The sequence below is a fragment of the Oreochromis niloticus genome, linkage group LG15 (genome assembly GCF_001858045.2).
Source record: "Oreochromis niloticus isolate F11D_XX linkage group LG15, O_niloticus_UMD_NMBU, whole genome shotgun sequence".
Taxonomy (NCBI): Eukaryota; Metazoa; Chordata; class Actinopteri; order Cichliformes; family Cichlidae; genus Oreochromis; species Oreochromis niloticus.
In genome coordinates, this window is record NC_031980.2 from 39,137,801 (window position 1) to 39,163,335 (window position 25,535).

The 25,535-nt window shown below is 42.1% G+C and overlaps 1 protein-coding gene and 1 long non-coding RNA gene across 2 annotated transcripts; one reads left to right on the forward strand and one right to left on the reverse strand.

The window, feature by feature from the left end:
* The first annotated feature begins 1,466 nt into the window (after positions 1-1,466).
* On the forward strand, positions 1,467-5,445 carry LOC109199360 (uncharacterized). The gene is made up of 6 exons (XM_019354680.2): positions 1,467-2,566; positions 2,684-2,894; positions 3,001-3,134; positions 3,294-3,459; positions 3,643-3,936; positions 4,244-5,445. The coding sequence occupies exons 2-6, from the start codon at positions 2,785-2,787 to the stop codon at positions 5,091-5,093; spliced, it is 1,554 nt and encodes a 517-aa protein (XP_019210225.1). The 5' UTR covers positions 1,467-2,566; positions 2,684-2,784; the 3' UTR covers positions 5,094-5,445.
* A 1,144-nt stretch (positions 5,446-6,589) lies between these two features.
* On the reverse strand, positions 6,590-8,495 carry LOC109199349 (uncharacterized). The gene is made up of 2 exons (XR_002059769.1): positions 7,925-8,495; positions 6,590-7,747 (listed from the first exon to the last, which is right to left on the reverse strand). It is a non-coding gene; the product is annotated as an uncharacterized LOC109199349 (long non-coding RNA).
* Positions 8,496-25,535: the final 17,040 nt, after the last annotated feature.

The following is a 25,535-nucleotide window of genomic DNA, read 5'->3' on the forward strand; positions in this document are numbered from 1 at the left end:
TACTAGAAATTAGGTATATAACCTTAATTGTAGCATATTAAAGTTAGAAAAATCATTTAAAAGTGGTCAAATGTGTTATATTGTTAAATATAATTCATCACAGCTTTCCATAAATGGATCTTTATTGATTTATTCAGAAAAAACTTTGGTAGCTCATTCTCAGAACAGCAGCCTCAGATTTCTTCTTAGACAGAAGATTTACAGCACAGAGAAAAAACAACAAAGGGGAAAATAGGACGGGTACATTTCAAGTTTGTTATTTACGTTATTAGGCTTAGCAAAACATCTATTAACGTTCGTTTGAAACGATTATCAACATTAACAGACTGAACTGGACTTAATAACACGAGTCCATATAATTTTAGTAAATTATTCTGGTGAGTATAAGCTGCGCTGGGTATGTAAATCGGGCCATCCAGCTGCAGTGCTGATCATACGCCACTCGTGCCAAAAATCCGGACAAATGTCACTTGATCAAGGAGCCGATCTGCATCAGATGAGATCAGCTGACTTTGCGTGTGCGTGCGCTGTGCACAGCGGTGTGTACTCTGTGTGTTAACAAGAAAAACGCATATAAGAAAGTGGTGCGCAAAAGCAGGGTAGTGACAGAATTGATGCGCATTATTGATATTTGAAGCATGTGTACCTGCATATTAACACACGGGTACTGTGGAATATATTTTTTACTCACCTAAAGTGCTCGTGCTCTCGTCCACTCCCCGCAAAAAAAAATTAGCAGCTGTGCGGTGTCTGTGGCATCGGTGCTCTCATCGCATGCGATGGAGTAAAAATCAAAAGCACAGCTTTATCAGACAGTTACAGTTTAATGTTGGCTGACAGTCTTCAGTTAGTCGCACAACTGTATTTCTGGACATGCTGACGTTGTTGAAGTCCTGCACTTTTTCCGGGCACATTATTTCGGTGACTTTAACGAGGCCGTGTTTTATGAGGTCTCCATCTGAAAAAGGCTTGCCATGTCCTGCGATGAGTTGGGCGACCTCATAGCTGCTATTGGAGCCTTTTCCTGGACAATTTGAGCACCAAAAAAATACTGTTGCTGACCCCGCAGGATAGCTACCCTTTGCTTTAATTTCTGCTCTCGCTCAGCACCAGTGTAGGATGCATAGGCCTGATGTTTGGTTTCATAATGACGTCGTACATTATACTCTTTCATAACTGCCACAGTTTCAGTGCAGATCAAACAGACACACGTCCCCTTGAATTCTTTGAAGAAATATTCACTCTCCCACCGTGTCTGAAATTTTCTGCACTCACTTTCTACCTTTGGCTTCTTTGGTTCTGCCATGTTTAGTAACTTGGGGTAAGTTTCTTCTGTGATTGTCCTTTTGGTAGAGCAACTGCCTTGATCAACAGCAGCTCCCCTGGTGTTAAAACTAAGAAGTGCAATACACTCAAGCAAAAGTTGAAGTGCGGGCCATTTTCGATTCTATTTATAAAATTACTTGAGGGCCAATTAAAACTGGACCGCGGGCCGCAATTGGCCCGCGGGCCGGACTTTGGACATGCCTGTCCTACAACTATCGTATCACTGTAAATGACTAAGACTATAATCGAACTCTCTTCCTTAAACAACAAGAAACATGAAGTGTACTCAGGAGCAGATTCGAGCGCAGGCTCAGAGTGAAGTTAACAGAAAACGTTCTTTACATCATAACCATCATCATCATCATCATCATCATTTATATAGCACTTTAAAAACACACCTGGTAGACCAAAGTGCTGTACAATAGAAATAGAAATATAGTAATAAAATAGAAAAAACAGACAAGTATGTGTATGTGGTGCAAAAGGTAAAATTAAAAACAAGGCTAGAATGCATGAATGTTAACTTTGAGTTCTACAACTAGGAGCAAAATGCTATGAACATGGACTACGGTAGTTCATACTAGAGGGAACAGTAACATGATCTGTGGCTGCCGGAGCTTGGCAAGTGAAACAGTGGTGTGAGAGTTAATGGTGGAGCGGCACTGTGCGACCCATTTTTGTGTTGTTACCTTATGTGTGCCGCTACGGGTCACCTTTTGTGTTTTTACGTATGGTGTGTTTATGGAAATGTATTGAAGATAAACGTAACTCAAGCCAGGTGTTTTTGGTCAGAACAAGCAGTTTGTAAACTCTGCGCTGTTATGATAAATGACATTGAATAAAGAGAAGCAAATAAAACTGATGAATACAAAAACAATCTTAACCGTACAAGACAAGTATAGATTGAGTTGGGCTGTTACAAGTTTAATTCATAACAGTTACATTGCCTCACCCCTGCCATCAAACACTTCAGTGGCTTCAAGTGTAGGCGTAGCCTCTACAGGTACTGCAGCAGAGGGAAAGCAGAGTCAGGAGGGTCTTGGAAGAAGTTCAGAAAAGATCCAAATAGGCAGTCTGAACAGTCTTACTTGTTTGCAGGTGGAGTAATGCACGAATGGATAAAAAGAGTGAGAGGTTATCAGCTGTTGAGGAGCAAATGGAGATCCGTGTCCAGGGGAGTGAGGCTATTGCGAGTGTGAAAGGTTGTCCAGGAAGTAACTAAGAAGACATGAACAGAGAGGTAAGTACTAGAGCTATGAGCAACGTGAGGCCAATAACTGACATTGGTTAACAGATAATATGGCAAAGACTGGTTGTGAACGGTGGTCTTAAATACAGCTGGCTTGATTTGTCTCAGGTGGTGATCCTCAGAGGACCGATGAAGTAGAGCAGCCAGCACCCCAAGTAGAGCAGGCACTGTGGAAAAATAGTTGTGACTCAACTAGACCATTACAAAGTATGGCCTGGAGGATTTTCATCTCAAGGTGCAAGAACATTCTTAATGACTGTACACGGCGGCTGCTGATGGATGATGTTGGGCCAGATGTGCTACAGTTAGCGTTAAGGAGGTATGATCAAAGCAAGATCGAAAACATTTAACATTTAAAATGTTTAAGGGGAATATGGCCTGAAAATATAACATGAATTAAGAAGTAATTTTTTGATATCTTTGAGGTTGGAGACTATGCAGAGAAGCCTTCAGTGGGCAAGAGGAAGACTGATCAATGTAACTGCAGCAGATCAACTTCTGCGTGACTTGGCTGAATTGATTCAGGAGGTCGAACTGTCTACTCAGCATGGCCAACAAGGTAAGCACATATTGTGTCGATTCCTTGACTCACCAACAGTGTGAAATAAATTATGACTCTGTCTTAACCTATTTTCCAAATATTTACCTATTTACCTGATATATTTACCTGATATATGGGGTGCCTTTACCTATTTACCAAACGCTTATATATTTTCAGGCTGTTTTGGATACCAGGCACCAGTGGTTTTCAACAGAGGTAGAGGTAGATCCCTTTACCTTATCACTCGGGAACAGCTTTCATTCCTGAAGTCATGTGGATTCACTGCACCTCAGATGGCTGATATTTTGAATGTTTCACTTCGTACAATTCGAAGACGTCTGCGGTCAGTGACTTTTGAAACCAGTGTGACTTTCATTTCTTTGTGACACACACTCACTGTTTATTCAAATTAAATGGTATTGTGAAATTGTAAACATTAGTATATTTGAATGTGCACCACTGGTCAAGTAATGAAGTGTTCTGTTATGGTAGTGATAAATTACTCATGTTTTTTGTCTGATTTCAGACAGTATCATTTCACCCGTGCATCAATGTATGCGGAACTGACTGACAGTGCCTTGGATGAACATGTGCAGGACATTGTTGCTGGCAATGAACAAATTGGTCCTGAGGCTGTCAGAGCCTCCCTGCGAGTACGTGGACTACGTGTACAGCGAAGGAGGGTTCGAGCAAGCATGTTACGGATAAATCCTGGAGCAGCTGCCCTTAGAGCAGTTTTGCGGAGACCAGAACGAAGAACATATCAGGTTGCAGGTCCAAACTCATTGTGGCACATTGATGGAAATCACAAGCTGATAAGGTAACCAACCACACTGATTTGTTGAACACCTATTTTGACCAAAGTGAAATTCAGCATTACATCAAATATAATTGTTGAACAATAAGACACGTCCAATAGAGCCAGGCCCTGGGATGGGCAGTCCTCTAACACAACTGGTTATGTTTAAAGGGGAAGATGAGAGAACACAGACAGCGCAAGCAACATACAGAGAAAAATTCAAACTTGACATGTAATAGTCCCATGTAAATCAAATAAGAGTGTGTTTTCCATTGTTTCAATAACAAAGCAGAAATAATATTTTTCTTCTTATGGACCACGGTTTTAGGTGGAGGATAGTCATTCATGGGGCTATTGATGGATACAGTCGTCTTGTGGTCTTCCTTCATGCCTCAAACAACAACCGTAGCAGTACCGTTTTATCAAGTTTCATCAGAGCCGTGGTATCCTATGGTGTACCCTCGAGGGTCCGGACAGACAGAGGAGGGGAAAACAATGCTGTCTGCCTGATGATGAACATTTTCAGAGGCTTTGATCGTGGAAGTGCCCTAAGAGGAAGGAGTACCCATAATCAGAGAATTGAGAGGCTCTGGGGTGATCTGTGGCGAGGAATGACCAATGTCTACTGTGATTTATTTCACCACCTGGAGGAGGAAGGCATCATAGACATTGACAATGAAATGCACCTTTGGGCTCTCCATTACATCTATCTCCCAAGGATCAACAGAGATTTGAAAGACTTCACTCAACAGTGGAACAATCATGGCTTGCGGACAGAGAGACACTTGAGCCCATTACAGATTTTTGTCCGAGGCAGCCTCCAGCAACAGGGCCGAGCCTCAACTGCCATGCAGGACATCTTTCAGACTAGAGCAGCTGCTGCTGCTGGGACTATTGGTGGGACAGCTGATGGTAGTGTGACAGCCACTGAGAGTGAGACGACTGCTGCTCAGGGCTTAGGTACTGATTCTGGTGGTGGTGCTCATGGTACAGATGAGCTGGGACTGCTGGTCGACTGGCCTGAGAGGATTACTGTGCCAGACATCGAATTTACTCTGGACGGACCGATGATGGAGCAAGTGGTAGAACTATTTAATCCACTAACTGGCACCAGAGGGAGTCATGGTATTGAACTCATCTCTGGCTTAATATACTTTCTGGACTCGACATATCACTGAGACAGTTCAATTATTGACTGAAACATAATAGCAGCAAGTGGAAAGACTTCAAAATATCTAGGTGACTGGATACATATAATGTGAAAAGTTATAATACGTGTTTACTATGTACCATTGAGTAGTGGAGATACAAGAACGAGCTGTGTGACACTGAAAATAAAAAATGTTGAGTGATTTTTAAAGTGTATAAGATGGAAGTTGTGAAATGGAAAGTATACAACTGAAGCTGAATCTCGATAAAGTCAACTTGATTAATCTAAAAGTTACAGCTGTTGATATTGATAAATACAACTATAAAGCAGTGACAGTAAATAATTAAAAAATAAAAAAATGTATAGTAGGTCTTGAAGTGGCTCAGTATAGTGTAGTAGTATAGTATAGTGTAGTAGAACTATGTTTGTACAAACATAGTTCTGAAAATACTGGACTCCAGTGTAAAATGTGAATAAAAAAAGAGCAAGCACTGATTTGCAAATGTGAAAGGCAAAGTTTATTCACAGTAGAACATAGAAAACATGTCAAATGTTTACACTGAGACTATGTTGTTAAAAATAAGTCCATTTTAATTTGATGGCAGCAATATGTTTCAAAACAGTTGGGATGGGGCAAGAGAAGGCTGGAAAAAGTGGTACTAAAAAGAAACAGCTGCAGGGATATTTTAAAAGTAACAGGTCAGTTACATGATTAGATATTAAAAGCATCTTAGAGAAGCAGAGTTGCTCTGGAGGAAATATGGGCAGAGGTTGAACAATCTGCAAAAAAACTCCATTAACAAATTGTGCAACAATTTCAGAATAATGTTCCCAAGTGTAAAGTTGTAAAGACTTAAAATATTCCATCCTCTAGAGGCATAAAAATATATTTTATCAAAAGATTCAGTGACTGGAGAAATCTCTTTGCAGAAACAATGAGGCTAAAAGCCATGATGTCAGTGATCTTCAAACGCTCACAGGAAAGTTATCATCATGGAGCCTTAAACAGACACGATTCTGTCATGGAAATCAGTGCATTTCCTGTATCCTTTGGGGCAACAGACCTGAGTCACACTTTTAGAGAGGTACCTGATGAGGTGGATTGAGAGGAATATCCATGATGCATGGCAGTTTGTTCACTCACTTCCTCTCCACCACAGCTTCCGAAGCGCGGCCAATCACAGAGCTTGCTCTCCTGATCCAAGAAGAACACATCAAAGTGCACTGCACTCACCTGAACTGACAGAACACCTGTCATTAACATTTTGGTGCACACATAAGCTTGTTCTCAAAAACCCGCCTGCCCATCCACTTCTTGTGTACAGCCTCTGTTTTGATCTTCCAGTTCAGCAAATGTATATATGTGGGTGTCCAGGTAGTTGTATTCCTCCACCACATCATATCAGCGGGTTCAGTATCTTATACTTATGTCAAGATAATGCACACTGCAGCCCATTTGTATCTACAGTTATCAGAAAGAAGCCATAACCAAATTACATGGATTCTTTTTTTTTTTTAAATTACTTCATGTCATACAGGTAAACTAGTTATGTTATGTACAACGCTGTCATGTGCCACTCTCTGTTTCAAATTCATGTAAGACATCCAGAGTACTCTGATGACATTGACAAGGACAACTCCAGTTTACATGGGAAACAATTATTTCATGTTTTTGAGATTATTTATTTACATCACTTTTCAGAAAACGTACATACAGGTCTGATTCAAAACTGCATATCTATTTTTAATGCATGTTGATGGGGCAAAAATATTCCTGAGATACTGTTAACATTATTAAATTTGAAGGCTATTATACAGTGGTATTACTTTAAACTGAGTAAAACGGTATTTTGATAAAAGTTAAGGTCTCCGTTTGTTACAGAAAAAGCATTCTGTCATTTATTTGCTTTTATTATTTATTCATATGCCCTCCGCGGACCATCTCGGCACTGCGTGGGTGATTGGTGGCTCCGTGCACAAGTGCTGCACACAGGGACAAGGCGCACTAGGTTACGATCAGATCTTCCCTGGGCAGGGAGAGGTGATGAACTGTATGCCACTTTTTCATTGGCATACATTAAGTACAATGTTTTATTGCCTACGGTGGGGCAGGTCACATACTGGGTGAAGGTGGGCAGTGTGGAGTCCAGCGAGACATGATTAAAGTCCCCTGATATTAGAAGAAGAGCTCTCGGAGATTGCGTCTGCAGTCTGCGGACCACAGAGAGTCACAGGCTGCCTCCACGGATGCTAACGGCTAATAGCTCAATGTCTCTGTTGCAGAGTTGTTCTTTCACAGCAATGTGCCCAGGGATACCACAGCTGTCTTTAACAAACACTGCCCAGTCCCCCTCCTTTCCTCTCACCGCTGTCTCTCGTCTTGTCCGGCCGCAGCAGCTGGAAGCCGGGCAGCCTACTCACAGAGGGAGTACCGGGCAGTGTCGGGGTACTGCCACTGTGACCGGGTTAGCGTCATTAGCTCCTCAATCATATCAGGGAGCGATCTCACGTTTACAGTGATTACAGGAAGGAGAGATGGTGTGTAAGGTGTCCTTCTCGGGAGACATCACCCCCGTCTCTTCCCTCACTGGGGACGTAGGGTCTGTCTGCTGGTAGCGCAGCTGCAGGGGCAGCGCTAACAGCTGATCCCTAACGTAAACAAAGGAGCCATGCGCCGAGTGTCTAAATACGGGTGAAAAAAGAGAAGACAAAAGAAGAGAAAAGTCAACATAACTAGCACGGAGCGGTAATGCATGACGGCAGAATCTGATTGCTAAGACATAAGTTAAAGGTTAAGAGAAGTAAAGAGGAAAATAAGAAAGAAGCTCAGAAATTAGCAGAGCTAGCTCTGCTCATTACCTGTTAGCTGCCATAACAGGTACCACAGTTAAGGTTTCAGAAAAAGTATTCTGTCGTTTGTTTGCTTGATCATGCCTTAACCACATCAAAATGCATAGTGGGATTATAATACAAGTCAATACTGTGACAAGCACTGGTACTGAATAGGCAATCACTTAGCAGCAAGGTGAATCGGTGATGCATTAGTGTGGTCTGCACTTCCTCTTCTTTGATTGGGTGAAATGAGTTGAAAGTAATTGGATGAGGGAACCATGGGGAGTGCCCTGCATAATTTCAATAAAACGCCGTTTTAAACGCCGTTACAGCTGGCACAGAACGCCGTAAAAAACGCCGTTTTTATGCCTCTTTGAACGGCGTTTCCTGCCGAGTGGCGTAAAAAACGGCGTTTCCGTGTGTCTTTGAACGCCGCTTTTTACGTCACTCGGATGGTGCGTTCAGGGCGCCATGTGAGAGTCGGAAAAAACGGCGTCTGTCGAAACAGAACGCCGTTTTTTTCGGCGTTTTGAAAAATTAAACGGCGTTTTTTACGCCGTTTCTTAACCAAACGGGTTAGAAAAGTGGTGAATTTTGGCACTAATGGCTTGCCATAGGCAGGTACGTACTCCCGTGCGTTCTCGGCGGGTACGTACTCACCGAGAACGCGAGTACGTACTCGCGTACTTGGGCATTGATAAACGGCGTCTCTCTTCAAGTGCTAGCTCGACAGCTGCCATCTTGCAAAGATACCCTCTGGCACAACTTCCTCCCACATTTCCGGTTCACATGCGTCAAAATTGCATATTTTGACGCGCGAATGATTCGCGTTGGATACGCGTCGAGGTGCGAATTTGCACGCGTCAAGTTAGGGGTGTCTGGCACGTTTTTGGTCGCGTCTATCGCGTTTGGTGTGAACACACGGTAATAGTCTGTGTTTTTGAATCATTCAGCACTGCTTAGTTTTTGTTATCCATTCTTAGACAGCGATGAGATCAGCTGCTCACTCCACAGAGGCCCAGAGTTACTTTTAATATCAAAAATGCAATGCTGTCCATTGATATTTTAACATTTAAGACTGAGTGTAATGGATCTAAAACTGTTTAAATTTTCAGAGCCCTCTACAGCCTGGTAACATTGAAACTTGAAAAAGAGCAGCAGACGGTTTCAGTAGTGTAGTCTAATTTGTTCATTTCATTTAATAATAGAGTCCTTATTATATCAACAGCTACATTCACCCTGGGGTGAATGTAGCTAGTGAAACTAGTGAGGGAGACCATGAAGACTGAGCTGGGTTTCCTGGGTCCAGAGGTTTGGAGAAACTTCTTCCCTTTCTTTCATCACAGCTGTCCTGTGCCAAAAGTTCTGTTGACCCACTGAGAGAGGCTTCATTTAAGAAACACCAGAAAGACTGAAGCTCATGGCATTGATCAAGGAGGACCTCACGATCTTCACCAGCAGCTCCCTCACACGGAAATCTTCAGACCTCCACTGTAGGCCCGCCCCAGAAGATGGATAAACCCAGCATTTCATGAACACTGTGATGAAGACCTTTGGTTTGTGTAATGTTATTAATACTCAGATACTCCCCAGAGGCTCCAGACTTTTACATAAAGATATTATATTCAGTCCTGTAGAAAGTTATATATTTAAAAATATATTATCCTCTCTGGTTACTCTGGTATGAATAACTCTGAATTACTTAATAGTAAATAACACACTATCGGCAAAAAACTGTGAAAGAATTTCAGATCACAACATACAAGTGACGACCTTTGACCTTCAGGTTTTATTTAATTGTGTTAGAGAAAATCAAATGTGCTTTTCATGCAGCTGAGTACATCAAGTGTTTAAAAATGGAAGCTGTGCAGGTCTGAAATCAGCAGCTCTCTGAAACACAAAACTGAGGTCCTGTTAATGCTGATATATAGTGACACAGTTACATGGGTCATTAATCCTTTTGTCTTTTTGTCTTTAACTTTATCAATAAAACAGCTGCAGCTTCCACTGACAGCACATGTGGTACTGTCAGTGGTACCCTTTGGTTTTGTTTTAAAAATATAATTCATAGGCTTTAAACTAACCTGGCAGGCACAAAAGTAAAATGCTGCATCCAAGATTTGTCTTTATTGTGTGTTCAGCTTTTACTCTTACTCTAATCTTTTTTGTAAGTCATGTTTTTATTTAAACATCCTGCTCTGCAAATTACCTCTGCGCTTGGGTCCTCCTTAAACATCATTATGACAGAACCACCTCTTAAGTCGAAATTCGTGTGGGTAAGGTTGGAGTTCTCCATGCAGCTAAAATAACTGCATTGAAAAGTGGCAAAAATAGACTACTCATTAAAATTTTGCATGGATGGTATGTCATTTGATCTATAACACACAAAGTATTGTGCAATCTGTATTTGTGAACTTGTTGAGTTGGAAAGCATCACATGTATTCCTAATGATTAGCATTACAGCAACAAGCAAATCACGCTGTTCATCTGATATACATCAAGAATGCTCTTAACCTAGGTGGGACATTGTTCCTTGATTCAGGCTTTTACTATTTGAAACAAATTAAACCTTAACCCTACATTTTATTTTTGTGAATACTTTGAACCAGATTTTTTTTGCAATGGAGGCATTTTTATTTGGTACTGGGGTACTTAAGAAATCAGAATCATCTTTTTGTTGTTTTCACCTTAACAGTAATGCAGTATTTTCCTCAAGTAATTTCTAATCAGATGACTTGTCTTGCTTTAATTTGGAAGAAATTGGCATAGTATTTAATGCCTCAAATGTATAATCTTATTTACAGGTAATTGCCAGCAATTTTTCAAAGAATGCAATCCAAAGGAAAGAGGCCTTCCCAGCTCATAGTAATGTCAGACATACATACAGTTCACAACCTTGAGTTGCAATTCTGTCTTCTGCCTGATTCCACGACAAAAACCCCGAAAAATGAAATACGGCTTCTTCAAGCTGGACTTGGAAGGTGAACCCTCAGCATAGCTGACAATGCTGATCATGAAGAAGTACATATCTCAATTTTAAAAGCCTTTATCTTGTAAAGAAAAACTATTTTTAAACTTCAAAATTATAGATAAAAAATGCTACAATTTGACATGACAAATTAATCATGAGGAAATGTTTCATTTCTTTTAACCCTAATTTAGATTACTGTGGCTCTGCATGAAGAGTATCCGAAAATGAAGGCCCTAACTGGTGGATGGCTCTTGTATAAAGCAGGAGGTAAAGTCATTTTAACTCCCCGACTTTGTGTCTGACTTAATAGAAGACATTTAGAGCCAAAAGCATCCAGAGAAATTTTAGAAGAAGCTTTTGTGTCTAATTAAAACATGTCTAACACTTCTTTTGAGTATAAGTTATGGGACACTGATGTGGCTTTCAATATTCGGTTTTCAAATTTGTGGGCATGATCTTTTTTTTACATTAACTCACTTTTTTTTGTTTTTGCATTATGATTGAAAAGCAATAATGGCTTACTGTGTTTACAGTAAAATTTTCTTTTTGCATACAATATACTTTATCTTTTAGTAGAACACATTGACTGTAGAAAACATAGACGACGCGACTCCGCCTCCTACCATTGTGCAAAAATGAAGCCAACCCCGCTTGTGGAGGCTGCCATCTTGCAAATTTGGAGCCAGAGTCTGCGCAGTAGTGACTTGAGGTGGAGCGACTGTGTAACGTTCCCGCCCACACACCCGCTGGACATGACCGCAAACACGCCCCCCTACATTTTTTACGTAGCCCGGCTGCTCGAGTTTTTTTGCTGGTTTACCGCGACTGACAACTCGTTTAATTAAAGTAAATACAACCATGCCACTGTTATAAAAAAAAGACGCACAGCTTATCATCTTATAGTTCTAAAATCACTCTGTTGTTAATTCGTTTGCTAGATTAGCCGCTAGCATATGCACTGTGTTGGAGGCTTGTTGTTAGCTAGTTAGCGATGCTACACACCTAATACTCTAATAGTCTGTGTTATTGAAGGATTCAGCACTTCTTATGTTTGTTTTTATCCATTTTTAGACAGCGATGAGATCATCTGCACACTCTACAGAGGCCCAGAGTTACTGTTAATATCAAAAATATAATGCTGTCCTTTGAGATTTTAACATAAGACTGTGAGTGTAATGGATCTAAAACTGTTTAAATCTTCAGAGCCCTCTACAGCCTGGTAACATGGAGACTTTAAAAACATCAGCAGAACGTTTCAGTAGTGTAGTCTAATTTGTTCTTTTCATTTAATAATAGAGTCCTTATTATATCAACCGCTACATTCACCCTGGAGAGAAACTAGTGAGGGAGACCATCAGGACCAAGCTGGGTTTCCTGGGTCCAGAGGTTTGGAGAAACTTCTTCCTTTTCTTTCATCACAGCTGTCCTGTGCCAGAGGTGCTGTTGACCTACTGAAAGAGGCATCATTTAAGAAACACCAGGAAGACTGAAGCTCATCGCATTGATCAAGCAGGACTCATGATCTTCACCAGCAGCTCCCTTCAGCACTCCTCCGTAGGCCCGATCCAGGAGATGGATAAACCCAGCATTTCATGAACACTGTGATGGAGACCTTTGGTTTGTGTAATGTTATAAATACTCGGATACTCCCCAGAGGCTCCAGACTTTTACATAAAGATATTATATTCAGTCCTGTAGAAAGTTATATATTTAAAAATATATGATCCTCTCTGGTTACTCTGGTATGAATAACTCTGAATCACTTTATGGTAAATAACACATTATCTGCAAAAAACTGTGAAAGAATTCCAGATGACAAGTTTGTAGTTCAACATACAAGTGACGACCTTTGACCTTCATCAGGTTTTATTTAATTGTGCCAGAGAAAATCTCATATGCTCTTCATGCAGCTGAGTACATCAAGTGTTTAAAACGGAAGCTGTGCAGGTCTGAGATACAAACTGAGGTCCTGTTAATGCTGATATATAGTGACACAGTTACATGAGTGATTAATCCTTTTGTTTTTTTGTCTTTAACTTTATCAATAAAGCTGCAGCTTTCACTACAGCACATGTAGTACTTTAACCTTTGTACTGTTTTCATCAGTTCATTTTGCAGCTAACATGTGAACATGTTGGATGATCTGTCTGCTGTCACTGGGTGGTGCTGAGGTCTGAATCTGAGGGCAGCTCCTGTAATCACAAAGAGAACAGAACCATCAAACTCAAATATAAATTTTATCCCTCAAAATTGAAATAAAGCTGATTCTTCTGTTCTCACACACTCAGGATCTGAAGTTCTTCTCTTACATTTTTTTCAGTATTACAGTACACTACAGTACTTTAATCCATAGTTCCTGATTAATGAGGAGTTACTGAAGTACAAGCTTTTAAAAAAATGTTACTGTCTTTACAGATGTGGCAAGACTGAAAACATGCTGTTGTTTGCACATATTTAATATTCAGCTCTGCACAGGAGCTGAAGCAGCGTGCAGCCTGTTGCTTTTACACTATAATACTTGTAATAAAAGTACAGTAACAGTAATTAGTGACTGATTAGCCCGGAACGTTTCTCTTAATTTCTTTAGTAAATCCATTAACCTGCACAGATTAGCTAAACGAACCCTGACAGCCGAGTGCTCATCTTAGCTAGCTAGGTCTCAGGACATAGCTAAGGACAGTAGTTACGGATTAGCTTACAAACACGATTAACTTACCGAAAAAGTGCAGCCGGGCCTCGGGTCCTTCTGTCGGGTAGTCCAGTTTACTGAAGAACACCTCAGGCTGTCAGGTTAAAACACTCGGTCGTGTTTTCGTAGCGTAAACGCTGGCCCTCCTCTCAGAGCCTACGCTCTATCTGCTATTCCCGAACAGAGATACGCAAGTTTCTCCGTGACTGCAGCTGCCAGTCAAAGCTGCTATGATGATGTTTCACCCCAATTTAACATCACCGTGGTAGGAATTAGAATCAAACTTATGGGAAAGGAGACCCCTTGGACATCAATCAGCATGATGAGAACTATTGCTAACAAAAGAAAGAATCTTTGGAAAAAAATTATCTAAGGAGTATAAATTTATTTTAGTCTGACCCCAGTCCCATCCGCTAACATGGAGGAGGCGGGGTTTATGACCTATACTGCAGCCAGACACCAGGGGGCGATAGAGACGTTTTGGCTTCATTTTTGGGGAGCTGTGGCGTCGTCCATGTTTTCTACAGTCAATGGTAGAACAGTAGAAAAAGTCCAGTGATCCCCAAGATGCTGCAGTTTTGTTTAAGAGGCATCTCTTAAAGGAAAGGGAGGAGAACCCCACAATCACAGCTATCATTGACATTTGACAAGATCAAACATCCCAGAGTTGAGACATCATTGTTTTCTACAAAAGACCACAGATTGATTTGGCAAGACCTTTTCGTTGTTCTTTACAAGGTAATGCTTATGGTGAAGCATAGATTAAGTGTCAGGGTCCTGGGTTTTTTGAAGTGTTTTGAGTTTCCTGTGTTTTTTGTCACTCTGTATTGTGAGTTATGTTCTCATTGTTGGTCTTTTGTTACTCCCTTGAGTCTAGTTTCTTGTGTTCCATGCTTAGGATTTCTCTCTGTGTATTATTTATCATCTCTAGTCTTTTGGTTCTTAGAGTTCTCTGCCTTATGGTTATGTCTCTGTGTTTCTTAGTTGCACTGTCTCCCCTAGTCAGGGTTTGTGTCCTACCTGAATGTATTGAGTTTCGCTTCCCTTGGGTCTCGTTATGTCCAATTTCTCCCAGCTGTGCTCCCCTTCTGTGTCTCATTCCCTTGTTATTCCCCAGTGTATTTAAGCCCTGTGTTTCTCTGTGTCAGTGTCGCGTCGTCCCTCAGAGCTGTGTGATTTTTCCCTGTGTCTCCTTGTGCTTTAGTTTTCCCAGTTTAGTTTTGTATTGTTATTTGTGTCCTACCACGCCAGCAATAAAGCTGTGATTTTGTGTTCAACCCTCTTGTCTGAGAGCCTGCATTTTGGGTCCAACTCCTGCCTGCCACACAGTGATTCTTGACAGAACGACGCGACCAGACATGGACTCAGCAGGCTTCGCCCGGGAAAGCAATTTGGGCCACATCTTCAGCCTGTGGGGACGAGTTTCCCACGCCTCGGACACTAGAATAATGTCTGTTGGGATTAATGCCATCGAGGCGATTCTCGAGGGGAATCCCCACCTTCGCGTACTCTCAGGGTTTCAAAGCTTAATCTCCAACCTGCATAAAGCCAGGGACGTGGTACAAGCTCGTGAGCACGCCTCGCCGCAGCAACAGCCTCTAATGGGGCTGTTTGTCCCACAACAGTGGCCGCCACAAAGAGAAAGCATTTCCACGCTGCTGCCACGGAACTCCTCTCCATCCACTTTCAGCTCTGACCGTCACTCACCCGCTGCTTTCCTCGCAGCAATGTGGTCGGAGGATGAGGAGCCAGCCGCGACCTCTCCGTCGTCGCCAGTTTCCTCCATCATCCCCGCTCCTCCTGCTTCCCGAAGAAAGCGGCGTTCACGCCGCCGACGCCCACCGCCACAGCCAGACCCCGAAACTCCTGAGTTGCCGGCTGTGGTGAGTGAAAAAGAGAATAATCTAGAGTTTTCTGACTTAGGGACTATTAATTCTGGGACCGTGTTTTTTGAGTCAGCTGCCCAGCCGCAAGCTCAGTCTCCTGTGTCCCCGCTAGCACAGTTGTTAACTCCGACACTAGCTCCATTTTCTTTTTTTTTTTCTTTTTTTTTTTTTTAACCTGTCCCGTTTGGTTCTTTTGCCATCAGAATTATTGTCTAAAGGCGAAGAAAGATGCCCAACGGATTTACTTTACCAAATGGACCATCCCAGCCTTGCCGTAATGGTCCATTTGATTCACCTTTTATTGTTTATTTTATTTTCACTTGCTGAATACGGGACAGACTTGACTGGTGGAAAGAAAGGGGAGAAAGAAAGAGGGAAAGAAAAAAACCTGAGAAGAGGGACGGGGAAAAAGGGCAAAAAACAAAAACCAACAGAATAAGCAGACAAAAAATACATATATCGATCACCTGGATCACCTGTTGAGAAAGAAAAAAGAAAGCAAGCAGAAGAAAACGAGAGTAATAAACAACATCACAATGATATATGGGAATATGACAGTAAATACTAAATATTAAACATTATTGTGCAGCACGTGAGATCGACAGCGCACAGTGTGCTTTGAGGTAAGAGCCAAAAAGGGTGTAGTTTGTGTGTGTGATCACCCGTGTGTACACCTGTGAGCATGAACGCGCTTGTTTTTAAAAGGTTCCTTCATGTAATGATCTGTTAGAGGGTGTGGGGGGCCACTGCCCCGTCCTCCAGGGCATGAAGCAGGTATGGAGGAGATCAAAACTCCAGACATCCAGAGGCCCCCAGAACACAAGAGACCAAGGAAGACCAACAGAGGGGCAGCCGCGCCACTATCCCAGAAAGAGCTGAGGAGAGTCCCAGATGAGGGGTCACTCAGCAGCCGCGGAGCAGAAGCCAGGGGGGGTTGCAGTGACGTGCCCGTGAGCTCCGCCGGCAGCCAGCTGTGCCTGAGTGGCTGAGCCCCGGGCCGTGAGGCCGAGGGCACCCCATCCCCGAAGTGGCCCGAGCGAGCCCCAGGCTCCAGGCCCCGATAAGCAGCCGCCAAGGAGTGAGCCGGTGGGTACCCTGGCGCCCACCCCCGGACACAAAGAACCACCAACGCACCGATGTCTGAGGGCGTCCGCCACCGGCAGGGGAAGTGGGGGGGGGGGATGGGCCTCCAAACCTTGGAGGGCCTGAGATGTCCCCAGAGAGGTGGCGTCTGATACCCAACCTGACATATAGACACAGACAAACAGGCACACACAGATACAAACATCTATTCCCACCCTCATGCTCTCATATACAATTACTCAACACTCACCCAACGTGGAGACAGACATAGAGAGACACTGTACACACAATCACACTCCCCAAGCGTACTCTAATCCCCGAGTCTAGGTACCCTTGCCCCTGGAGGGGGAAACTGCACCCAGACTCAGGTGGTGTTACCCTTTTCCCTGTGGTGGGGAGAAGCAGACCGCCCCGACTCCGCAGCAGCAGGGAGGCCTCACATTCCAGACCCCAGTCGGACGGCCAACTCCTCCTCCTAGCCCCCCCGCTCCAGCAGGCCGCAGAGAACGGGGGTGTAGGAAGACTCCAAACCTCCCTCCACCCGCTCATATGTAGTGTTGATGTATGTGTGTTCTAAGGTGCATTTAAAACCCAGGAGGGCATGGAGCTACCTGCCAGAGCAGCAGGTAAGCGTATAGCCCCTCCTGCTAGCCCTCAATGTCTATGTGTATTTAAAATTGAGAGGTGGGCAACGACGCCAGGGGTGAGGTGTACACCCTGATGGTACTTTGGAATCCGTGTAGCGTGCCCACCCCCAAGATCCTATATGTATGTGTAATGAGAGTGTGAGTAATGTGAATGTCTAAGTTGTGGGATAAAATTGAGGCAGAGGCAGCCAGAAGGGGACAGAGGGGGGGGATGCCTCTTCTGCACCCTGGTGACACACCCCTACCCCAAGGCCCTGCATGTGTGGGTGATTGTGGTGGAGCGGGAAGAGGGAGGCCGCTGGAGATGGGGAGGGAAGGAAGGGAGGGGCAAGTGACCCCTCCCTGGGGCCAGCTCCCCCGCTGACCCCAGTAGGCACCCCCATGCTCTGCAACCCGCCAGGGAAAGGGGGCCCAGGCCCATCTAGCTCCATTTTCACCTCAACCATCACTTCAGTCTGCCGCTCAGTCACCTGTTCAGTCGCCCTTAGCAGCTCGGTTTCCTGCTTAGTCGCCCTTAGCTCTGTCATCCACCCAACTATCAGCTCCACTTTCACCAAAACCATCGTCACAACCTCTTTTGGAGCCCGTAGCCTAGTCTTCAGCCCCGCTACCTGTAGCCCAGTCGCCAACTCCACCACCATTATCATCTCAACCATTACTTCAGCCCCCTCAGTTCAGGCTCCTGTGTCGCCGCTAGCTCAGTCCCCTGTCCAGTTGTCACTAGCTCAACTGTCAGCCCACTCATTGATTCAGCCACCATCCTCACCGTCTCATCCTAAGCAGAGAACACAATTCACAAAAACAGTTGCTGGTTCTCAAAAGCTGTTCTTCTTAGAGACGGTTACTCCCTCCAGGGCCTCCCCAGAGGCTGGGTGTCAGCCACCAGCCAAGTCTGGACTCCTAGAGGTTAAGGCGCCAGCACCAGCTGCTTCACCTGAGAACTCTACTGAGCAGTCTCAGCCGTCATCCCCTGCTGAGAGCTCCAGTGAGTTCACCCATCTGCCTCCGTCCTCTGCTGGGTGTGTTGGTGAACACTTTCAGCCCCCTGAGGACTGCATCCCACTGTCGCTGCCTGAGCCTAGCCTATGTGCTGCTCAGCTCCAGCCAGTGTCCACACTGCCGGTTCAGACTTCCGTTCAGTCCCCTGTGCCAGTTCAGACTTCCGTTCAGTCCCCTGTAGCAGCTCAGTCCCCTAGTCTGCTACACACTCACCCACCTGGTCAGCTACACATTCAGCCAGGGGTCCCAATACCCTCTGGCCCTGCATCAGCTCCTGCTAGAAGCTCGGGTGAGCCCATCCAGCACTCCGCGGCTCCCACGCCGCCGCCTGCCTCATCTGCTGGGGGTTCTGGAGAGCCCGGCCAGCATTTCCTCGTGTCCGCTGGAGGGTCCGAGGGGCCCGTTCAGCCTCCTGTCTCCGCTGGAGGGTCCGAGGGATCTATCCAGCCTGCAGTGCCTCCGCCTGTGGCTTCCACGCCGTCGCCTCTAGCGCCTCAACATCACCGGACACTTTCCAGGCCACTGGCTGGGCGTCATCGCCATCATGGGCGACCTCCGGACCTGCTCGGTCGCCGCCGCTGCCTTCCGCACAGCCGGCCTCCTGACCTCCTTCGCCTGCGTCGCTGGCTTCCACGCGGTCGCCCTCCGGACCAGCTCTGTCAGCTGTGCCACCACCCACCAGGTCGACCTCCAGACCTTTTGAATTATGAACTGTTGTGCCGTCGCCCGCCAGTGTTTCTTGTGGTCTTTTCATTTTTGATCTCTTGGTGCTCCTGTTTTGTTTTGTTCCAACTCCTGCCTGCCACACAGCGATTCTTGACATTAAGTTAGTTTCTTTAAAGGCTGTTTAAAATTCCAACTTGGTAAATGAGATTTTTCCATTAAAGGGTGCTGTAAAGCAGTTTGTAACTTTACTTGTGTTGTTTTTGTTTTTTTTCCTTTCTCCCAGTTTTGAGATAGGTGACACAGACATTTTTTTCAGCATGGCAATGCTAAAGTTGCAACATGGCTTTAACATCCATAGTGGTATGTTTCTATATCCTTTTTTTTTCTTTTTTTTAAATTAATGTAAGAATAGTTTTTTAAATAATCCATCCAAAAATTTACTCCAGAAATTAAAAAAAAAAAATCTGATTTTTGAAAGATAAGATACCATTAACACTAGAATTACTGAGCCTTTTTTCCCTGGTGCAAGTCCCTACTACTAGATTTACTGGCCTGCGCAGATTTGCGTAAATTCCCCCCGACCTTAACACCTCTTGGCACCCCGCTGAGATTTTCACAGGTCGTCAGCTCCATTGTTCTCCTGCTTTTGTTGTGCAAACACACCCTCCCCAACCCTAACCATGAGAGATTCAAGTTTTTCCTTCCCTGCAAGGCTGCTTTCCTTCCTTACCGCCTGCATGCCTGTCCATAAACATATATACACAGAGTTGTACATATATTTATATATTTATATAGCCACACCTTATATAATATGCATAAAGTCTAGTTATACACACAGACACATCTATATCATATACACACACACACACACACACACACACACACATATATATATATATATATATAAATAAAATGTTTGTATAGTGCACTTTCTATACCTTGCTCTGTCCACTTTTTTGCAATGACAATGCAGATTTTCCACTTGTGGGACAAATAAATGCAGATTTGCTGTGTGTGTGTGTGTGTGTGTGTGTGCGCAACATTGGCATTTGTTTACTCAGATCCAAGGCAGGCCAAACCTCTGTGTTACAACCTACATACAAAAGACAGACATTCACAATATATGGGTACACAAGTCTGTTTTATTTCAAAGTCTTTCAAACTTTGAAACGAACCTTGGTAGGGAACAGCTGTTCCCTACCAAGCATTTCTTGCAGCTGGCAACAATGGTCGTGCATTCAGTATAGTTGTGACTTCCGCAAAAAATTTGGTCAAAATCTCATGAGTAAGTTGAAGCATTTCTATCAGGCATTTCTGAAAGTTGTAACACAGAGGTTTGGCCTGCCTTGGATCTGAGCAACTCTGAGTGAGCAAATGCAAATGTGCCAGGCCTCAAGGACAATGGGTGGTTTGCACAACAAAAGCTGTAGGAGAAACAAGCTGACGACCTGTGAAAATCTCAGCAGGGGTGCTTAACACCTCGGGACTTGCACCAGAAAATAAAAAAGCCAGTAATTCTAGGGGGTATTGGGTTTAGGGAAGTTACGCAAATTTGCGCAGGATAGTAAACCTAGTGTTAAAGTACTTGCATGATGTTTGACAACTTCATAAATCGACTACTACATCAATAGATAAAGCTTTATACTGTACTTGTAGCTTGTATTGTTCTTCTCCAGGTGCAGCCAACATGACCCCTCTCTTTGAGGGACAACAGAACAATCTAGTGCAGGGGTCGGCAACCTGCGGCTCTTTAGTCCTTATAGTGCAGCTCCGCGTGGTTTGGGAAAATAAATTAGAAGTTGTTAGGGTTCAAATATTAAGGAGGGATATAGGAGGAAATCCAAATAACAACACTGATCCGGCCGGGTGGAGTCAAACGATGATTTTTAATGAACAAGCGTGGGGAGATGTACACTGCAAAACATCAGCTGTAGATCTCTGCCCAAAAATACACAAGACAATCGTTTTATAGCATCAGGGTATGTTTATTGACGCCCCCTCTTGCGTCATCCGATACAATACATACATAAGTTAAAACCGATGGCGCGATATGGCAGCCTCGCTTCTGTCAGTCTGCCCCAGGGCAGCTGTGGCTACAACCGTAGCTTGCCTCCACCAGTGTGTGAATGTGAGCGTGAATGAATAATGTCATTGTAAAGCGCTTTGGGTGCCTTGAAAAGCGCTATATAAATCCAATGCATTACTATTATTATTATTATTATTATTATTATAAGTTAAAACCACAAATGTTCTGTTGACAACTAGAAAAGAACATTTTCTCCGTCTCCACGCCAGGTGCTTCCTGTCGAACTTCCCACTTTCGCTTATGTCTGGAACAGCAGACGCACATTCTGCAACAAACTGTTCTTTTGCAGGCACAATTTTGCAGTCACAAGCAGAATATCATTAAACTTTCACCTATAAGTGAGTCTATCTATACTGTGTGTGTGTGTGTGTGTCGACCTCAAATGCACTCAGTTTCACCTCTCACCTCTCCAGCTAAAACTTGTAACCTATCCCCCAGACAGAAGGCCAGCACGTACACAACTGAAACTATATATGTAATATATTGAATAAATGTTTTAATCAAGAACCACTACTAAAAGCTTAATCAAAAGATATAAATGAATAAAAGACTAGAAAAAATTTGCATTTCCTGCGAAAATGCTGTGTGGATGCCTTAACGCTGAAGTTGCCTGCTGAAAATGACTGAAAAAGATGAAAAGCTGCAAAAATTGTATGGCAGTAAAGAAACTGAAAAATTATGCTGAAAACAAGTGAAAAAACAGAAACTTTTGCTGAAAAGAGGTGAAAAGGCAAAGATTCTGTTTCAAAGGGGTACAGAAGTTCAAATTTGTACTGAAAAGAGGTGAAAAGGTTTCCTCTGAAATGAGCAGAAGATACTGAGATTTGTATTGATAAGAGGTGAAAGGCTGAAAATTCTGCATAAAATAGGTGAATCAGCAGAATTTCTACTGAAAAGAGGTAAAGAAGTAGAACGTTGCACTGAAAACAGGTGAATCAGCAGAATGTCTGCTAAAAAAGAGATTTCTGTTGAAAACACCTGAAAAAGCTGGGATTTGTGCTGAAAAGGGGTGAAAACACTCACAATTCTGCTGAAACGGGGTGAAGAAGAGGTGTTAGGCTGTTGAGAAGAGTTAAATAAGTTGAACTGATATGTTTGAGTACAAATACTATGATTTGGCAATAATACTGCGTTTTAGCACAACTCCTGAGATTTGATTGAAATACTATGATTTAGAAGAAATATTATGACTTTGTACAAATACAATGTTTTGGCACAAATACTATGATTTGGCAGAAATACTATTATTTAGTAGAAATACTATGATTTACCAGAAGTACAAGGTTTCTGCAAAAATACTATGATTTTGCAGAAATACTATGCATTAGTAGTAATACTATAACATCACAGATATATGATGATTTTGCAGACATTCTGGTTTTACACAAATACTATAATGTGGCAGTATACTATGTTTTAGCACAAATACTATGATTTGCTATAAATACTATGATTTGGCACATATACTATATTCAGCAGATATACTATAACAAAACAGAAAGTCTACGACTTAGTAGTAATACTATAACATAATAGATATACTATGATTTTGCAGACAGTCTATGTTTTTGCACAACTAGCACAATATGGCAGAAATACTATGATTTGGCACAAGTACTATGATTTAGTACAAATACTCTTATTGGCACAAATACTATGTTTCAGTACAAATACTACGATTTGGCAATAATACTGGGTTTTAGCACAACTACTGAGATTTGGGTGAAATACTATGATTTAGAAGAAATACTATGACTTCGTACAAATACAATGTTTTGGTTCAAATAATATGATTTGCAAAAAATACTATGATTTGGTACAAGTACCATGATTTAGTACAAATACTACAATTTCGCTCAAATACTATGGAATTGCAGTAATACTATGATTTGGAATGCTATGATTTGGTAGGAATACTATGCCTTAGTAGTAATACTATAACATAACAGATATACTATGATTTTGCAGAAATTCTATGTTTTTGCACAAATACTACAACAACTACTACTACAAATACTACAAGAAATACTATGTTTGGGCAGTAATACTATTATTTGCTATAAATACTATTATTTGGCACATATACCATAATCAGCAGATATACTATAACATAACAGAAATTCTATGACTTAGTAGTAACACTAATATAACAGAAATTTTAACTGGCGACAAATAACATGATTTGGCACAAATACCATGATTTGGCAAAAAGATACCATGATTTGGCACAAATACGATCATTTTGCAGAAATACTATGATTGGGTACAAATACTATGATTTGGCACAAGTACTATGAATAAGTACAAATACTATGATTTGGCAGAAATACTATGATTTAGCAGAAATACTATGTTTTAACATAAATAATATCTTTTCACAGAAATTTCTGCTAAAAGGTACTATTTCTGCTTTTTAGCAGAAATACTGTAATTTTGCATAAATACTATGATTTGGGATAAATACTATGATTTGGCAGATATACTATATTCAGCACATAAACTATAACATAACAGACATTCCTGCACTTAGTAGTAATCTCATAACATAAAATTAATATTATGGTTCTGCCCCCAAACCATGATTTGTCACAAATACCATGATTTTTCAAAAATACTATGATTTAGCAGAAATACTATGATTGAGCAGAAGTACTAAGATGTAGTAGAAGTACTTTGATTTAGCACAAATACTATTATGGAGGAGTAATACTTTAACATGGGAGAAATATTGATATACACACACACATACACATAGAGCAAAGTGTACAGGGGCTGTTAAGAGTCTGGGCTTGGTATATCTAGGTCAGCTAAATTGGCTGCACCTGCTGTAATCAGCACTTACACACACAGACACAGAGACAGCTATGAGTTTTCTGCAGTGTATTTCTCACATTCAGGATTCCCCTCGAACAAATGGCCATAATTTCCTAACCGTAGGGGCTAGAACGCTCATTCTGACACCGATTTGTTCAGAAGAGATGGGGAAAACTTCAGGCCTTCATAATTCAGAGATAAAATATAAATTATTGAAGATATATGACTTGTAATACACTGTAACTCAGTAGAGGCGAAGCAAAACTGCCTTGACTTGCCCTCAAACAACGTTTTGTAACTCTAAATCTATATGGAGCATCAAAATCATTCTTTCACCGTAAGAAACAGCAGGCTTTGGTGAACAGTCATGGAAATTTTCAGGTCTCTGTTGAAATCAATCAAAAAGATATGACGAGAGAAAAAAGTGCCTCATTTCCAGAGTTTGAAATCTGAAGAAATCTGAGCGAGGGAAAAATTTTCTACCCTCAAACAAGTGTAATTCATGGCCAAACGGTAATAGGTGAGGAAAAAATTCTTGAATTGTGAGCATCAGGGATGTCTGAAGATATATTGGCACAAGCGTCATGTCTCAACTTTGTTTCGTTAAGGAGATATGACGATTTGAAAATGCCTCTCATTAGAGAATTCCAGCGCTGATTTTGAACAAACTCTCCATTGAGTTTCTATGGAGAGTTTTGAGACTTTATGTTACTCTGAGGAGATTTGCAAAAACTCTATAAGTCCCACAACAATGATAGTGACATTTTCTGAAAGCCAGCAAAAATACCTACGTTTTGATTTATAATTTGTGTGGGTTGAGTGGAAATTGAGCGAGTAGCAAGAAGTTGTTCAGACATGAAGAGAAAATTCAGAAAGGACGAGTGCACACTCTGAGTTAATTGCATAGCAACCATAACAACGCATGTATTTTCTGAAAAATCACAATTTTGCAACTGAAAACTTAAAGAGGTATAAAATTAAAATGGTAGAAGATCTGAAAAAGCTGAATCATTCAGGAATAGCCCAATAGTCTGAGAACATTTTAAAGTTTGAATGGAGTTTCTAGGTGAAAGTATGACAAAGTAGTTAAGTTTCAAAAACAAGCAAGTTTTAGCAGAATTGTGGAAGTTTTCCATTCATTTCAATGGGACAAATTAAAGGAAAAAAGTGTAATATTTTAAAAAGTATAAGAGTAATAAACACCAAAAGTCATAGCACACATTAGCAGAAAGAGCAGAACAGTATAGAGTTTGAACGGAGAAAATCGGCTGAAAACTGAGGCAGTAGATAGACGGCAAAAAACGTACGGAAGTCCTAAGAATAATAATAAAGAACTAGAAAAAGTTTGCATTTCCTGCGAAAATGCTGTGTGGATGCCTTAACGCTGAAGCTGTCTGCTGAAAAGCTGAAAAAGATGAAAAGTTGCAAAAAGTTGTATGGTGGTGAAAAAAAAAGTTTTGCGCTGAGCAGGATTCGAAGCTGGCCCTCCTGGACTCAAAGCAGCTACTCATCTCACTGAGCTAAACTCATTCTCTCAAAAAAGAAGAGGAGAGACTGACAATTCTGCTAAAATGAGCAGAAGCTGCTCATTTTTTGTGCTGAGAAGAGGCAAAAAGGCTGAAAAGTTTGCAGAAAAGAGATAAATCAGCAGAATATCTGCAGAAAAGAGGTAGAACAAAAGAACAAAAGAGAAAACTGAAAACAGGTTTTGCCATGACCGGGATTTGAACCTGGCCGTTCTGGTCTCAAGGCAGCTGCTCATCTCACTGAACCAAACTCATTCTCGCAAAAACAAG

What these genes read in the sequence shown, in the direction of transcription:
- LOC109199360 (XM_019354680.2), top strand. Translation starts at nt 2,785, where the DNA reads ATGGCCTGGAGGATTTTCATCTCAAGGTGCAAGAACATTCTTAATGAC. An exon ending in CTACAGTTAGCGTTAAGGAG is followed by an intron (nt 2,895 to 3,000) that starts GTATGATCAAAG and finishes GATATCTTTGAG; the next exon opens with GTTGGAGACTATGCAGAGAA. An exon ending in TACTCAGCATGGCCAACAAG is followed by an intron (nt 3,135 to 3,293) that starts GTAAGCACATAT and finishes ATATATTTTCAG; the next exon opens with GCTGTTTTGGATACCAGGCA.